Below are 15,611 nucleotides of genomic sequence, written 5' to 3'. Positions count from 1 at the left end.
AAAGAAATCAATGTACTTTGTGTTCTTAGCTCCCACATTTTAGCCTAAATATTTGCCCTGGCATGCTTATACTGGTCCAAGCAAGCATTACGTCATAGCCTGTTCCTCTTCCTTATTTGAAGATGTTTTTACCTTTGTCAGCATTCCACAAGTTACTTCTTCCTTCCTTTGTTCTCCTCTGCCTTTGCCTCTTTTAAGAAGTTCTAAGTTGCTAACCAATTGGGACAAATAGAGAATGTTAGGTTCTGTTCCAGTCAATGGAAACCAGACACTGCAGTAAGGTGGATGTGTCAGGTTATAAATGACCTTGTATCCTTTGTTCGGTGTACTCTGGTGGCAAAACTGCTGGCGTGTATACCCTCTCTGCAGAAAGTAAACTAGCCTTGCTGAGAGATCCTTTGTCTCAGTGTTGATTTTTTTAACACCAAGCAGCAGTTCCCAACACAAGGAATGTACAAGATGAACCTGGGATACCTTGCTGAGTCAGAAAGCTAGAAGCCTGCCAAAGATTCCTGGCTCCTGTCAAGAGGAAACTCAAGCAACATTTCCAAAAGAAACATATGACATTAGCATATTTTTCTTTATCATTTAGAGAAAAGCATCATGGTTTTCCTATACGATCTCAAACTCAGGGTACTGAGATATTTGATGAAGGTTGTTTTTTCTTAAAAGAAGTAATCCAGCCAATCATGAAAAAGAAAAAAGAATATCATTAGTCTTGCAACACTCAAAGATGTAAAGGATCTGGGAAATGATTGTTAACGGCTGCTAAAAGTATTAGGTGGGAAGCTGATGGGGACCTTTGCAAGTCAGCCTATATCCCCTGAACACTGAAGCATCCTAACACCAATGCTCTGGGCCTCACCAGGCATTCTGTGTGCATATACACGAAGCCATCAATGGTGCAATCTTGCCAAAAATCCAACTCTGAACCTAACCAATGCCTTAGATCCAGTTGCCTGATTACAGCAGATCTAAAGAACCCAGGGGACATGTTCAATGGCACCGCAGAGATGGAGCTGGCAAGATCCAGAATATGGGAAACTCCCAACAAACAGATCCATTCTTTTATCACGTGAATTCAGGAAAAACAGAACGTCAAGGGAGAGTTTGAATGTGGAGAGAGACATGAGAAGCATGTCAGCTGAATGCAATAAACGAACCGTGTTTTGATTGTGATTCTATGTTAACTGAGAGAAAATAAAACACCAAATTGGAATTTTGAATACTCACTAGACATTTGATGATATTAAGGAATGATTGTAGGTTTCTAGGTATGATAATGGTGTTGTGGTTATGTTTTTTAAAGTTCTTAATTTGGAGAACCCTTAGTGAAAGAGCTTTGAAGAAATGACTTCAAGTCTGGGAGTCAGTGTTGGGAGAGAGAAAGTGGACAAGCATTTAGGTGAAATGAGACTGGACGTGAGTTATTAAATGTTGAGGCAGGACTGCAGGTTTCAAGGGCTCCTGTACTATTTCCTCTACTTGTGTATATCTTTAAATCTTTCATTAAAAAATAAGCTTTTTACAAAAACAAAACAGTGAAAGCTATTACCATGTCAATACGCCTTTCTGAGTCTATGAACTTTGCCAGGTAACAACAGCAAATCAACAACGATGTTATGATGCACACTGAGTTTGCTCACAGATTCCTGGTAAAAACAGTGCTTCTTTGATAAACATCCTTGCTTTCAAGACAGCACTCCTGTCTTCCACTAACCTGACCTCATTCTGGGGCTTCGAATCCTGTTCTTCATCTTCAAACCGAGAGAGATTTTCCCAGAAATATTTTCAGTTATTCAACCTGTTGAAATTCTGTTTTTATGTTTCGTGTCTCCTGCATTAGAAAGCTATGACCAGATGGTTTTTAAAAAGGGGGGAAAAGAAAACGACGACAACTAGCACACACCTGGCATCTCCTTCCTCTCTGACAACCAGTGCAACCTCACTCCTGTCCCCACACCTGTAGGAGGCTGTCCAAGAGCAGGAGCCTATTCCAGGCAATGGGCTTCTCCTTGAGCCTGAGACAGTGGACTTTGTTCTACACCGGGTGGGAGGGCAGGCGGGGATGGAAGAGACGATGTTGTTTTGCTTAAAGAAAAGAAATGAATTGAATGGATGAGGCTTTACTCTTCAGAATTTCTTGTTTTTAAATGGAATTGTTCTTACTTAAATAGCATTAAATGGAGCCATTTGAACTGCCATAGTATGTGCCAACAGTGGTCAGATATCAGTAGTTTGATATGTGTTACCCTAATACATCAACTAATAATAGAAGTATTACTTTCCTCCTATGAAAGTAGCCTTTTTTTTTTTTCTGTCAGTACAAATCTAGTGGCTCTAATCTTGGAGATAAAAAGGGACTTGACTTCAGGTCTCCTCAGCCCACAGACCAAGCTCTTCTCACTCCACTGGGGCCAGGACAAGAGACAAACATCTTCCTTCTTCCTCGCAACAGACAGTCTGGACCTTTAAAATCTTAGAAGTTCACACCAAACCACCCAGGGAACCACCGCTGTTGGACACGGTGTTAAATAGTGCATAGCACTGATGTGTGGTGCAGTGAATTTGCCATGTGGAATTTAGCATGAATTAAAATGAATGAGCACTTGTCTGGAGAAAGGGGAAGAGATAGCATCTCCAGCCTTCGTGGGGACAGCTGAAATTCCACATGGATTGCTTCATCGCCCTGGAAGCTGCGTGACCTCTAACATGGCATCAGTTAATCGTCCCAAGGCTCTGAGCCCAGGTGCTTTGGGGTGAAAGCACAGACTATGGGCCTGAAATGACAAGGTGTTGAGCCATGCGGAGCCTCCAGCTGTGCTTTCCTACCTGAGACTCTCTCTGTTCTGAACATGAGATGTGAAAAGCACCTTGTTTTCAGGACAGGTCAGAGTTCACCGACTTGGGAGTTGAACAGCCAGACTAAGTATTCAGATAACACTCCTTCATTAAAAGTGTCAAGTTTCCGGGAGATCAGACATTTGAAAATGATTTTTCTGTTCATTTTCCCTGTATGTGAATTTATAGGAGGATGCTAGGTTGGGAAAGGAAAAAAAAAACAACATTGAATGTACTGTATTTATATTAGGTGCTACTTGAGTGTAGGGAGGCTAATGTCTGCATAGTTTACAAAATTCCCCACTACTCAGCCTTATAGCAGTGATGAGATGAACCCATCTATCTATCTGTCTGAGTCAAGTCAACTTATTTATGTTGAAAATTTTAGTGGTGCCGGGGAGGACAGTGTGTGAAATATGGTGATGAAGGCCCCAAGCCCACCCATGGCCACTGGTCGGACTGGTCTTCTTGGTCCCCATGCTCCAGGACCTGCGGAGGGGGAGTATCTCATAGGAGTCGCCTCTGCACCAACCCCAAGTAAGTATGCCTTGACCTCCTTCCTCACAAACGACTGATTTCCATGCCATGAATCCTCCAAGCAGTATGCCTGTGTCTCAGCTCTTTTTTTTCTTTTTTTTTGAGATGGAGTCTCGCTCTGTTACCCAGGCTGGAGTGCAGTGGTGTGATCTTGGCTCACTGCAACCTCCGCCTCCCGGATTCAAGCTATTCTCCCGACTCAGCCTCCCAAGTAGCTGGGACTATAGGTGCCACCACCACGCCCTGCTAATTTTTGTATTTCTAGTAGAGACACGGTTTTACCATGTTGGTCAGGCTGGTCTCGAACTCCTGACCTTAGGCAATCCACCCGCCGTGACCTCCCAAAGTGCTGGGATTACAGGTATGAGCCATCGCGCCCGGCCTCAGCTCTTAATAGCAAGCCTGTGCTGTACATATAATCGTAAGAAGCACTGAATAGGAAAGGTATTTCACTCAAGCATTTCTTAATTACCTCTCTGTGCTGTAACTTAAGATGCTTATAACTACCTGACCACAGCAAAAAATAACAGCACCAACAGTGATATTCAGGAATTGAATTTTAACCACATTTACTTGACATACCAAGGATCTGCCTAAAACAAATAAATAAATCATAAGAAAAGTATATAGAATACAAATAAATAAGATCAGTGAGAACAATGGTTTTACATGGAAAAAAGCAAATTTGGGGTTTTCCATCAAATATATTTACCTTCACAACAGGAGGTTTAACTGCCAGCTTCTGTAAGAAGAATGAATGTGAGAAGCATCACCAGTGTGCGGAAGTGAAGAGGCTTTAATTTTTAATTTTTTAAATTTAACTTTTATTTTAAGTTCAGGGGTAGAGTATAGGTTTGTTACATAAGCAAACTTGTGTCACGGGGTGTGTCGTGCAGATTGTTTCATCGCCCAGGTATTAAACCTAGTTTTCATTGGTTATTTTTTGCAGTCCTCTCCTTCCTCCCACCCTCCACCTTCCAACAGGCCACAGTGTGTGTTGTTTCCCTTTATATGTCCATGTGTTCTCATCATTCAGCTGTCACTTATAAGTGAGAACATGCGGTATTTGGTTTTCTGTCCCTGCGTTAGCTTATTAAGGATAAAGGTCTCCAGGCTCCATCCATGTTCCTGCAAACAACATGATCTCTTCCTTTTTTATGGCTGCATGGTATTCCGTGGTGTGTATGTACTGCATTTTCATTATCTGGTCTAACATTGATGGGCATTTAGGTTGACTCCGTGTCTTTGCTATTGTGAAGGTGCTGCAATGGACATTCACGTGCATGTGTCTTTATGGCAGAATGATTTATGTTCCTTTGGATATATACTCAGTAATGGGATTGCTGGGTCAAATGATATTTCTTTTTGTAGGTTTTTGAGTAATTGCCACACTGTCTTCCACAATGGTTGAATTAACTTACACTCCTACCAAAGTGTATAAGTGTTCCTTTTCCTCCATAACCTCGCCAGCACCTGTTATCTTTTAGCATTTTAATAGTAGCCATTCTGACTGGTGTTTTTCACATCTCCCTTTGCCCTTAAGCTTGTTTAAGATGTGTCACTTGGCTTGTTGTTTCAGTCCCATCTTTAAAGCATGAGCTCACCTTACCCCCTACGCCCCACTGTATCCCTTGCGCTGCCCGCATTACCAGTGTGTACATGCAAATTCTCTGGGGTGAGCTGTCAGTGCCAACCAGCAAAGGTGACTCGTTCTTTAGTCTTGGTCTTTGGGTCCTGGCCTTGTCACCAGAAGACTGGTGGTGGAAAGAAATTTTCGTCTTGAAAGCAAAGTCATTGAACTTCCCTCTGAGTTCCACATTCTCTCAAATGTGCTATCCTGGGAAAGTGTGGTCCTCCTCAATCAGCCCCTCCCTGTGCAGGGTGAGGACAGCCCTGCCCACCCTGCCTCACCACTGCAGAGGCACTGGGCCCAGAGAGGAGCAAAGACAGGCCAGCCTGCCCTGCTGCTCTTGTAAAGGATTCACTCAATAGAAAAGGGAGTGCAACCTTACCATTCGTGTGTAGGAATGTGTCCTAGACCACTTAGAAATCCACTTTTCCAGCTGGGCGTGGTGGCTCCTACCTGTAATCCCAGTACTTTGGGAGGCCGAGGTGCGTGGACAACAGGGTCAAGCGATCAAGACCATCCTAGCCAACATGGTGAAACCTCGTCTTTACTAAAAATACAAAAATTAGCTGGGTGTGGTGGCGTGTGCCTATAGTCCCAGCTACTCGAGAGGCTGAGGCAGGAGAGTCACTTGAACCCAGGAGACAGCGGTTGCAGCGAGCCGAGATCACACTACTACGCTCCAGCCTGGGTGGCAGAGCGGGACTCCATCTCAAAAAAAAAAAAAGGAATCCACTTTTTTCCTGGTTACTCACTCTAACACTCTTAGCTTCATCTCTCCAATAAGCCTAATTTTAAAGAATTTAGTAGCTACTAAAATATGAAAATTCTAACTTCAAAATACACATTCCAGGCCATCGCATGGAGGGAAGTTCTGTGAGGGCTCCACTCGCACCCTGAAGCTCTGCAACAGTCAGAAATGTCCCCGGGACAGTGTTGACTTCCGTGCTGCTCAGTGTGCCGAGCACAACAGCAGACGATTCAGAGGGCGGCACTACAAGTGGAAGCCTTACACTCAAGTAGAAGGTAAATCTCAAACTGCTTTCGGGTAATAGCCTCATGCTTTACTACCTTTACTTTTTAAAGAAGTACATGATTGAGAGTGTGGTGCACAAGTAAACCAGACGTCGCTCTGGGAGGTGAGGGTCGCATATTCTCTCCTGGAGGTTAGTTTTATTTTGCCAGCCCCACCATCACGACCTCTTATCTAAACTTCACCAGCGGTGAGGTCAGAAATCAACACACCAGATAGAAAGCGTGTGCATAATACAATGAAACTCATCAAAGAAGTGATAAAAAAGACAAAGTAGATCCTGCATGGAAATTGAATCAGTATGTTTTTGAATTAAGAATTACAGTAGTTGATGAATTAAGAATTACAGTAGTTGTTGCTATAAGCAAGTTACCCATTGACTACTTATAATTGTCAAAGAATGAAGAAGAAATTTCAGTATATTTTAGAAAATGGAACAATTTTGAAGCAGAGTATGTTCAGAAAGTCTTGATCTATAACTATACACCAAGAAGTTTATTTGTGGCATGTATAAGACTTTACTCCCCAGTGGGAAAGAAATAAGTATTGTTTTCATGATTAAAATAACTTAAAGTCAGTAGCTCAAGTGGCATAATTAAGGAGAAATTCAAAGAAAACCTAATCATCTCATTGCTTGAAACTGGGAACATTGGCCGAAAAAATGACAGAAGCCCTTTGGATGTACATAAGTGGGACGTCCCATCTGACATTCACCTTCATCATCTCAGTGCATACAGTGTTTTCACAGTGTCAGGTTCATGCAGTTAGAAAATTCTGAAAGGAAATTACAAGCAATTTCCCAGAAGCATGTTTGGTTGTCCCTTTACTCCTAAATCTGTACAAATGAAGCCAGTGTGATACAGGCCACTAGGGAGGAGAGAAAGGTAGAATGAACTTTGAAACCGTGGTTCAAAAATGTGTGTGTATTCCTCCTCACTGCCAATCTTCAGTGAATAAGCTCATTAATCATGGAAGCACACACTAATCATGGAAGCACACACTAAATTTGATTCTTAGAATTATTCAGTTGGGCCTCTGATCTTGAATGATAAGGAAAATATCTGTCGATGAGTCTCAGGCCTATAAAAATTTCTAAGACAGACAAAATTTTCATCATTAATTGTCCCCCCCCCTTTTTTTTTTTTACCAAGAAGAGAACAAAAGGGGCAAAATGGTTTGAAAAAAGTTCATATTAAATATAAACCAAAAAACCTTGAAATGGATTATTTAGGAAGGAAGTAACCTTCCTATTTCTCTAGGTACCAATATTTTAAAACAGTTTATTGTATTTGTGGAAAACATTGTTCTCGAGATTTCATCTAAGTTATTCCTTTTATTGGTTTAATTTTTATGTGTTTTACCAAATGCATTAAGAAATTCAGTGATGTTTTTGATTCTTTTATTACATTTTATCTGTAAGAATTTTGTGTGTCACTACAAAATGGTAGTTTTTTTTTGCATTTCTACAAGACAGTAGTTAATGATACTAGTGAAATAGTAAAGCATTAATGTTGTAGCCAACAAATATTTATTGAATGCCTACTATGTGCCAAACACTGTATAAAAATCAAAGGTCTTAAAGGACACTGTAGAGTAAAATTTAACATTGAAGCAATAAATAAAGAAACAAAACAAAACATAATGAGGCAACCATTAAAAATGCCATTGTAATGTATTATTGTGTGGGAGTTATTTTATGGGGGAAGAAAGAAAGTCTATCTAAAATTCAGAGCAAAAATGATCAGAGCTTAAGTATTTTTCTTATTTGTGTTTGTGTGTGTATTTCTTTTTAAGATCAGGACTTATGCAAACTCTACTGTATCGCAGAAGGATTTGATTTCTTCTTTTCTTTGTCAAATAAAGTCAAAGATGGGACTCCATGCTCGGAGGATAGCCGTAATGTTTGTATAGATGGGATATGTGAGGTAATCATGATCCTTCATTCATTCAACAAATGATTCCAGACAGTCTGCTTTGTGTCAGGCATCCTGTAGAGGCTAGAAAGACTGGACGTGTAAGACAAGCCTTTCCCTCTAAGTTGCAGCCCAGTGGGGAGAAAGCCAGAAGAACACATTGATGACACGCTGCTTTGCTGCAGTGGAAGTGTGTGCAGAGCATAAGGAGAGGGAGGGGCCCATTCTGTCTTAGATGTGGGTCTGGGACATTCGTGGGGCTCCTAGGAGAAGGGAACATCCACATCCAAGCTAGATCTGAAAGGGTGAGTTGGAAGCGGGATGTCAGGAAAATAGAGAGGGGACGTGGTGGTGCCAGATGCATGGGTTGCTAGCCGCCGATTCAGTCGTCAGAACGCCCAGAGGGAAAGTGGGGGACTGGGGGATGCTGTGGGAAGGGTTGGGGTGAGAAGAGGGTCTCCAAGGCCGACTCCAAGGCTGGATGAGGAGTTGGGATTTTTATCCTGTGTCCATGTAGATAGAGCAGGCATTGAGTCTGGGAACTGCGGAGCCACAGGATTTGGTTGCGGTTTGTGGGCAGTAGTGTGGAGAGTCAGTGAAGCAGGGGTGGGTGAGAGCCTGGGCCACTTCGCAGCTCGGACAGAGGCCTCAGCAACATAGAGCAGCTACACTTTCACTGAGGAGGGCGGGCAGACAGGGATGCAGGAGACAAGCTGGGGAAGTGTTGGCGGCTAAGGGAACTTAAGTGACTGATGTTACCCTTACCCTGATTGGCAGAGGGAAGGGGTGGAAAAAAATGTTATTATAAACCAAGTGAAGGTGTTAGCAGATCAAACACATTGCATGTAGACAGTGGGGTTCCAAATGAAGAAGTTTTTCAATCTGCATATCCTACGGAGTCCAAAAACATCTTTTCTAGTTCTCGCTTCCCCTAAATTATTGACCGTGGTAAAGTTGAATCATCCACTGAGATCCTTAGTGTAATCATTTTTAATACATGAGGGTTAGGCTGGATGATTCCATTAAGATCTCTTTCATTGTACCTCAGCTGTACAGTCCTCAATTTTGTCTAATTGTTAATTGATGTGTTCACTATTTTATTGTATTTTGGTATTCTTAATGATATAGTGTCATAATCCCTTATTTGTAACTCTGAAATCCAAAAACCTGTGAAAATGTGGGGGACCTGAATTTGTTTGGTGGCAAAGCCTGCCCTGAACTGATGTGAGACAATTGATTGGTTTTATTTATCTCACTTACTGTAAATATGTAGGGTTTTACTATAGAAACATTAATTAGTTAATTATGGGATGCCACCCTAAGCCCTTGTGGGATTCTCATATGCATTACATTCGTCACCTTTTAGACATAGGTCTAAAATTTTAATTTTAGAAAGGTAGTATCTATTACCTTCCTAAAATTAAAAAACACTGTAAGTTCTGAAATACATCTGGCCCTATGGATTTCAAGCCAAGAATTGTAGTTATTTTGCTTCTGAATGGATTTTTTTTGTACATATAGAGCCTATTCTCTTTGTTAGAAAGTGTAATACAAACAAACATCAGAGTAATTTTAAAGAGCTCCTAAAATTCTAAGGAAGTGAATAAACATGCCCTTTATGTAATTACTACTGAGGAGAATTTCTGTGTGTCATCTGCTCCTTCTCTGTCATTGCATGAGACAATTAAAGCCCACAATGGCATATTTCATTAGAACCTTGTGTAGACACATTGCTTGTCATTGTACTAAGCCCTTTAGGTCAGTGTGAAATTCACCCATCGCTCCAACATGACAACCTATAGGTTTAATTTGGGGCCACTTGTGTAACAATACTAAAGAGGACAGGTTACGGTTCACAGTTTAAAAGCTTCCTACATTTTTGAAGGGTAACACTGTAGCCCCGCTGTGCACATATTAGGTATCCAATAAATATTTGTTAACTACCCTATGTTGGTGAAATTTTCAACTCTAGTGGGGAGGAGGTTTCTTGCCTGAGATTGGTGACAGTATTGCTGTGTTGTCCTTTCTTTCATGAATGACATGTGACCTCGTGGGCCCTCCAGAGAGTTGGATGTGACAATGTCCTTGGATCTGATGCTGTTGAAGACATCTGTGGGGTGTGTAACGGGAATAACTCAGCCTGCACGATTCACAGGGGTCTCTACACCAAGCACCACCACACCAACCGTGAGTACTTTAGAGCTGCCTGCAAGCCTTGGGCAAAGAAGATTGTAAGTGGGGCTTCTTAGCAGAGCTTGAGGTGACAGTGAAAACAGCAGGACTTCCTTCCGCTGCCTTACTTCCTGCCTCAGCTGGCGCTTTGCTTCTCGAGCCTCTTGCTTTGATTGGAAGTGGTTGCTGAGTTATTTGCAATAAAATTGTTCTTAGGAAAAGTGACCATCACAGGAGCTCTGCTCCAATTGATAAAAAGCAGCCGGGTGTAGTTCTAAGGCAACTGATCACCAGAACACGTCTTCACCCAGTTCCAAATGTGGATTCTCAGGTTTTGTTTACTGAGGACTGGGGTTGCTTAGAGATTTTGCCCCTGCTTTCTGGAATGAAAAGCTGTATCTTCCCCATTTCCTTTATCTAGAGTATTATCACATGGTCACCATTCCTTCTGGAGCCCGGAGTATCCGCATCTATGAAATGAACGTCTCTACCTCCTACATTTCTGTGCGCAATGCCCTCAGAAGGTACTACCTGAATGGGCACTGGACCGTGGACTGGCCCGGCCGGTACAAATTTTCGGGCACTACTTTCGACTACAGACGGTCCTATAATGAGCCCGAGAACTTAATCGCTACTGGACCAACCAACGAGACACTGATTGTGGAGGTAAAGTCCAGCCTCTTGATTTTGGGGCTTGGATTCTGGGGGTGTTCTGGTGTCTGTGTGAGTTAATGGCTGTTGGCATAATTTTAAGAAGAATGTAAACAGTTATAAAAAGAGTGATCCATCCATAGCCGGAATGAGGCAGCAGGCTTGTTTTTATCATCATTCACTTTTTGGTGTATGATTACGTTTGTATTTAAGTGCTCACCTGTGTTCCCATTGGGGGTTTTAGCAGTAGGTGTTTGCAGAAGTCTTCTTCTGTCCTGTAAGCTCGACAGCCGTGAGATGCGGCCACTCTCGGGAGAGGGAGGTGGGGTCTGACTTCGCCTGTGTCTGGGGTGGGATCAGCATTTCTGCTGCCTTCTGTGGCAATAGGAGAGGAGAGCCCAGAGGTGAAGCCCCTTGCTGTGTGATGACCTACCTGTGTCACAGCATTGACCTTGGCGGGCCACAGCTCCGCAGTCACATCAACCCAGTGTCCAGTGCGGGGGTCACCCCCTGAACCGAGCAGTTCTGTTTACTCATGAATGCAGAGGCTCACAAAATATAGTCAGATTCTGACAACAGCATCCTCGCATGCGACTGTGCAGATGGCAGTGGTGGGCAGTGGATGTTCTAACTCCCCACCTTGTTATGTTTCTGTGCACAGTTGAAAGAAGGTTCTTGGTTCAAAAGTTGCCCCATCCACCTACACCTTGCTGTGGAGGTACAGCCACCTGGATACCCCCACCTGTTCCCTGGGACAGGCCGCCCTATCCCATCCTCTTGTGTCTTCCTGGGAGATGCCTCCCCAGGCATTCGGGGTGTGGTTTAGGTGGAGCAGCTGCTGCATCTCCACAGGTCCTACTTCCATCTCCTGTCCTGCCCCTGAACTCTTTCATCCTATCCCTTTATAAACAAATTTATCTTGAATTCTTTCCTTGATCAATTTATCTTGAATTCTTTCCATGATCTTTCCTTGATCATGTCTCCCACCATCTAAGGCTTTTAGCTTTAACAATCAGAGAGAAAGATGCCTCCGGGTTGAAAATAAGTGGGGCTTGTTAGGAAACTGTTCTTGATGGAAGAAGAGTTGCAGAGCCTCAGAATGTCAGGGCTGGAGAGTATCTCAATGGCCTTGCAGTGCAACCCCCTGTCCTGGGCTTATACCTGTCCCACAACATCAGCACCACTGAGACTGGAGCTGTGTCATCAAGCAGAGGGTGGAGCATGGGGCCAGGGCACTCAGGGGAGGGTGAGGATCTTTTTCTACATCGGCATCATATCAGCATGCAATGCCTGTCAGGTGCAGGCATGGGATTTATGTCAACAGGTTATGGTGAGTTTTCCAGAAAAGTCTTCCAACTAAGATTCAAGGATCTAATACATTTATGAGAGAAGTGGTGGCTGGTCCACATGATTGGGTTTCAAGCTAGGAAATGTAGAGTCCAAACCCATTCCATGCCCTAAACTATGACTCAGTGATCTTCTTTACTAATAAAACACCTTTTCCTGCGGACTTAATGGGTACCTGCCCGTAGGCAAAAGTCCCCTTCATCTCTCCCCATAGAAAGTGCTCTAACTTAACTTTGGTCAGGCATGGATCATACCTATTGCTGTTGAAGTGTCCTGGGTTATTTGAATTCACCAGGAAGCATGACGATGCTTTGTAGGTATCTCTTTCTGATTTGCTCAGATGCAGGGATTTGCAGGGGATCCCTCAGATGCAGGGATTTGCTCAGATGCAGGGGATCCCAAAGAAACACCAATGAGATAGCCAAATGCTTTTGTTAGGATGTATCAGATTATCACATGTACCCCCAAAATATGTGTATCTATTATGTATCAATAAAAAATGATAACTTAGAAATGCTTTTTCTAAGTTGCAAAAGTGTTTGAAGTTTTACATGCGGGCATACACTAACTGTAAGGAGAAGGGTACAAAGTCTAGACATTTTTTTAGATGAGCTTGAATCTAGATGGGAGGGTTCAGAAATTTTATGTAAAGTTTGGATGATAGTCTGAATGTATTTTATCATCATAACAAACTTCTTGTTGATTGATTATTGTTTTAAGTAGTCTAAATCCCTTTAGCATGTACTTGCTGGTTTTGCATTAATTTGTTTTACTTTTTCCCCTTTCTTATTTTGTAGCTGCTGTTTCAGGGAAGGAACCCGGGTGTTGCCTGGGAATACTCCATGCCTCGCTTGGGGACCGAGAAGCAGCCCCCTGCCCAGCCCAGCTACACTTGGGCCATCGTGCGCTCTGAATGCTCCGTGTCCTGCGGAGGGGGTAGGTGCCTTCCAGTGTTGCTCCTGGAGGCAGCATGTCAGCCTTCAGCCATTGGGTACATTGCACTGGCCTTTCTTGAATCCTAATAAGCAGCCCGGGGCTTCTCCCTGCCAGTAGCAGTGACATTCCCAAGGTGGTGAGTGGTGGTCCTGAGTGTCACTTATTGGCCCGAGCTGCCTTCTCCAGTTTATCTGCTTCAGTGTGTGACTCTGAGGAAGTCAGTAGACGCATTGGTTCCTACTTTCCATCTAATTTAAGGTTTTTTAGAGGATGATTTTGTTAATTGAGATGAGTCAAATGAAAGTCACTGTAATTATGAGATACATCATGTTGACGGTGAGAAACAGACACTAGCATGGAAAATACACTGACCTAGAGTGGGGTTTTTAATCTAACTAATCTTGTTCAAAACGTTTCCTGGAAAGAGCTTTACCTGCAAGTCAGATAGTCAGATTTGTCCAGAAAATAAAAGAATATTTTGAAAGTTCTAATGAAAACATCAAGAAAAAAACATGTCAAAAAGAACTGCACAGGTCAATTGAGTGCCTTGTCGCCTTCATACTGTAAACAATGGAAGCTCACATTTATATCGGTAAGGCTAGTTCCACTTAAAGAAAGTTTTTAGCCAGAGCCAATATGTACTGACTGTCTGATATAAACAGTGATGAGTAAATATTTGCAAGTTTAAAACAACATAGTAAATTCTATCTGATATGTATAAAATACACAAGTTTCCATCTGGCCAAATGGATTTCAGCTTTATGCAATCTAGGTTTTAATAACTAAGAAGTTAATTTAGACAATATTATGTTTAAGTAAAAGAAAATGGTTCATAAATGAGAACTGGCATAAAGTAAGAAGGTAGTGAATGAACAAAAATAAATAGAAATAAATTTACATGTTCTCAATAGTTGCTCTAAATAAATAAGGTGAAGAAACTAAAGGAAAACTGAAAGATTAACAAAAAGTTTAAATAGTCCTAAAAGTTAACACTATGTGCTTGACATATGTTCATTCTTCCCAGTATGAACTAAGGATGAAATAGTTAAATGATGGATGCTGGTAAAGTTAATGACTGAAGGAAATACTGTCTTAGGAAAAACATGACTACCTTCTGCACAGAAGGATAGCAAGCACGTTGCTCTAATAGTGACCAGAGAGAAATATGAAGGAAATCTCACACTAGTGATATGGCCCAAGTCAGCCACCAGTTTACTTTATTTAGAAAGTAGTGGAACAGAAGGACATTGTATGCTTTTCTTTCTGTGTGACGTGGGACATTCCTAACCATATGTATTTTTCCTTTCTTTTCCCTCTGATCTTAAAACCATACCTATGTTTTTATGGATTATGTTGAATGCACTTGATTTTACCTCTCCCTATTTAGGCTCTTCTAATAAATAGTAGTTGGTTAGGATAATAATAGAATCAGAAAACTTCACATTTGTGTAAGGAAAGTATGAATTTTTGAACTCTTTCTTGTACATTTTCATTTGGTAAAAAGTGTATAATGAATTCCATGGAAACATCTGTAGAGAATGGCCAGTCGATGATTCTGTTTCAATATACCAGGTTCACTGGTGTCTTTCCTTTGAGCATCAAGCATTCAGGGGAACTCAGTTTTCTCAGCTGCTAACAGGCTACTCGTCTCAGTATCCTGAAACACGGAATGGATGATTAGTGTATTTGCAAGTCACCTAACTATCCCTAAGGAATAATTGAGAGTTTCTGGGGGAAATCAACCCAAAATCCATTCCCAAATCACTTTTCTAAAGAGCTGCATTATAGAGCTGGTGAGTTCTGTTTGTTTTTAATTTCAGTGGAAAACGGGGATTCTCAATTCAACAGCGGGATGGAGTACAGGATGTCTGTATTTCCCACGTTCTGTAGGATAATGCTCTGCAGTCTTCCTTGTAAAAACCTGACCTCTTCATAGGACAGAAGACTCAGAACCTAATCAAGGCACGCTGTTGCTGGCCATGTGTGTATCATTAGGAAGGGGAACACTTGCAAATGGTATCCTGCAGGGTTTGAACTATAGTCGATCCTCCTCTGTTTCCATAGATGGATAAAACCACAGCCTTTCTCTCCTGTTCTCTCTCTTTCCTTCCCTAGTATCCCCAGAATTACTTTCTATACAAGCAAGATGAAAGCAAGAAGCACGTTATTGCCATGTATTGAGCACCTACTATGTGCTTTCACATATATTATCTTGTCAAAACCTTTGACAGGGTAAGGGTAGAAAGACCACAGGTTTGAGGCAGCCATATCAGATTCAAGTCTTGGCTTCATCAGGCCATGCTCCTTAGAAATTTTGAACCAGCCTTTCCTGTCTGTGAAGTTTAAAGATTGTATGAATACCAATGCCTGGAAGCAATCCTTATTATCATCTCAGAGGTTACAGGTAACTTGGTTCAAACAGGTTTACTGACTCCCATTCTTATGTCACCCCACCACAGCCAAACTGCAACTTAGCACATTACTGATGTTCACATTCTTTAACAAAGATTATTCTGCCAGGGAAGCACAACGTTTTCTTCGAACTTCCTGTCTT

The 15,611-nt window shown here is 42.0% G+C and overlaps 1 protein-coding gene across 1 annotated transcript in view; it reads left to right on the top strand.

Moving 5' to 3' along the window:
- Positions 1-15,611, top strand: part of ADAMTS16 (ADAM metallopeptidase with thrombospondin type 1 motif 16) — a 181,420-nt gene that overhangs the window by 87,301 nt on the left and 78,508 nt on the right. The window contains exons 12-17 of the mRNA XM_004059064.5: positions 3,230-3,378; positions 5,859-6,031; positions 7,833-7,963; positions 10,015-10,138; positions 10,545-10,789; positions 12,919-13,057. Of these exons, the coding sequence (XP_004059112.3) occupies positions 3,230-3,378; positions 5,859-6,031; positions 7,833-7,963; positions 10,015-10,138; positions 10,545-10,789; positions 12,919-13,057 (961 nt within the window). The remainder of the gene's footprint in view (positions 1-3,229; positions 3,379-5,858; positions 6,032-7,832; positions 7,964-10,014; positions 10,139-10,544; positions 10,790-12,918; positions 13,058-15,611) is intronic.

This window comes from Gorilla gorilla, chromosome 19, assembly GCF_029281585.2.
Source record: "Gorilla gorilla gorilla isolate KB3781 chromosome 19, NHGRI_mGorGor1-v2.1_pri, whole genome shotgun sequence".
NCBI classification, from domain to species: domain Eukaryota; kingdom Metazoa; phylum Chordata; class Mammalia; order Primates; family Hominidae; genus Gorilla; species Gorilla gorilla.
The sequence above is the reverse complement of the archived record's forward strand: the minus strand, read 5'-3'. Positions and strand labels throughout refer to the sequence as shown.